At 67.3% G+C, this 1,240-nt stretch overlaps 1 protein-coding gene across 1 annotated transcript in view; it reads left to right on the plus strand.

Moving 5' to 3' along the window:
* The window catches only part of LOC104286003 (mitogen-activated protein kinase kinase kinase 6-like), a gene marked incomplete at both ends in the record, with an annotated part of 8,979 nt that overhangs the window by 3,035 nt on the left and 4,704 nt on the right, over window positions 1-1,240 (plus strand). The window contains 4 exons of the mRNA XM_009884539.1: window positions 20-107; window positions 244-403; window positions 528-678; window positions 898-1,005. Of these exons, the coding sequence (XP_009882841.1) occupies window positions 20-107; window positions 244-403; window positions 528-678; window positions 898-1,005 (507 nt within the window). The remainder of the gene's footprint in view (window positions 1-19; window positions 108-243; window positions 404-527; window positions 679-897; window positions 1,006-1,240) is intronic.

Below are 1,240 nucleotides of genomic sequence, written 5' to 3' on the forward strand. Positions count from 1 at the left end.
CAACGCCTTGGGGGTGGAGCCGAGCCTCCACGCGGGCATCAACGCCGCCGTCCTCCTCGTGGCCGCCGGGCACCAGTTCGAAACCTCCGTGCAGCTGCAGCAAATCGGTGGGTGGCCACCCACAGGTTGGGGACGGGGACCCACCGGGGACGGGGACCAGGCATGGGGACATCCCCGGTGCGGTCGTGCCCGGGTGCCGGGGTTGCCGGCGGAGGGGTGATGGGTTCTGGTTCTTACATCCAGGGGTGAAGCTGAGCTGCCTTCAGGGTCGCAAGGGCAGTCCGGAGGAGCTGCGCTACTATTGGGATGTGGGATTCTGCCTCGGAGCTGGCATCTTGGCCAACGACCTCAGCAAAGTCATCCAAGCCTCGGAGAAGCTCTACAAGCTCAACGCACCGGGCTGGTACGGCACCGGACTGATACGGCTCCGGTTCCCGGTGGCTGTGCCCCAGGATGGGGTTTAGGGGTTTTTAGGAGATGCTGGGGATCTCTCTCTCTCTCCTCTCTCGTCCCTCATGTCCCTGCAGGTACCTGGTCTCGGTCATGGAGACCTTCCTGCTCTACAAACACTTCCAGAGGAGCCCGCAGGTCCCCTCCGCTCGGCAGGAGCTGGCTGATTTCTGGCTGGGTTTCCTCCTCGAGGCGTGCCAGCCCTTCGTTGCCGCACCACACTGCTCGGTGAGGGGCCACGCGGAGCCATCTCCTCCTGCCCGGACCCCCGGACATCCCTGGGGACCACCCGGTCATCCGGGCTCACCGGGAATTTAGGGGGAGGCACCGAAGCAGCCCACTGGTGCCGACCCAGGTGGGAGGATGGGGGTGCGGGGATGCAGGCTGGGGACCCGGTGACGGGGGGGGCTCACTCCACAGCCCCCCACCCCCCCTCCACTGCCACAGGTCCTGGTCCTGGAGCTCAGCAAGGTCCTGCAGCCGGCGCGGTTGGCACTGCGGAGCGGCACGGAGGATCCCACCCTGACCCTCACCCTCATCTGCCCCACAGAGGAGGTAAGGATGGGCCTGGGGGCTCTGGGGGGGGGGTTGTCCCCTCTGACCCCCTCCTTACCTTCCCCTTCTCCTGCAGAAAGCAGCGTCGAGCTGGACCTTCGCGGCCACAGCCATCCGGGGCGTCAGGTGAGGATGTCCCCAGTCCCCCCACCGGCAGGAGTGAGGATGCCCCCCATGTGCCCGCAGCCCCTCCACCCACCCGGTGGGCAGCGTCAGCCCCACCGCTGACGGGTTG

Source organism: Charadrius vociferus, unplaced genomic scaffold, assembly GCF_000708025.1.
Source record: "Charadrius vociferus isolate BGI_N301 unplaced genomic scaffold, ASM70802v2 scaffold890, whole genome shotgun sequence".
NCBI lineage: Eukaryota > Metazoa > Chordata > Aves > Charadriiformes > Charadriidae > Charadrius > Charadrius vociferus.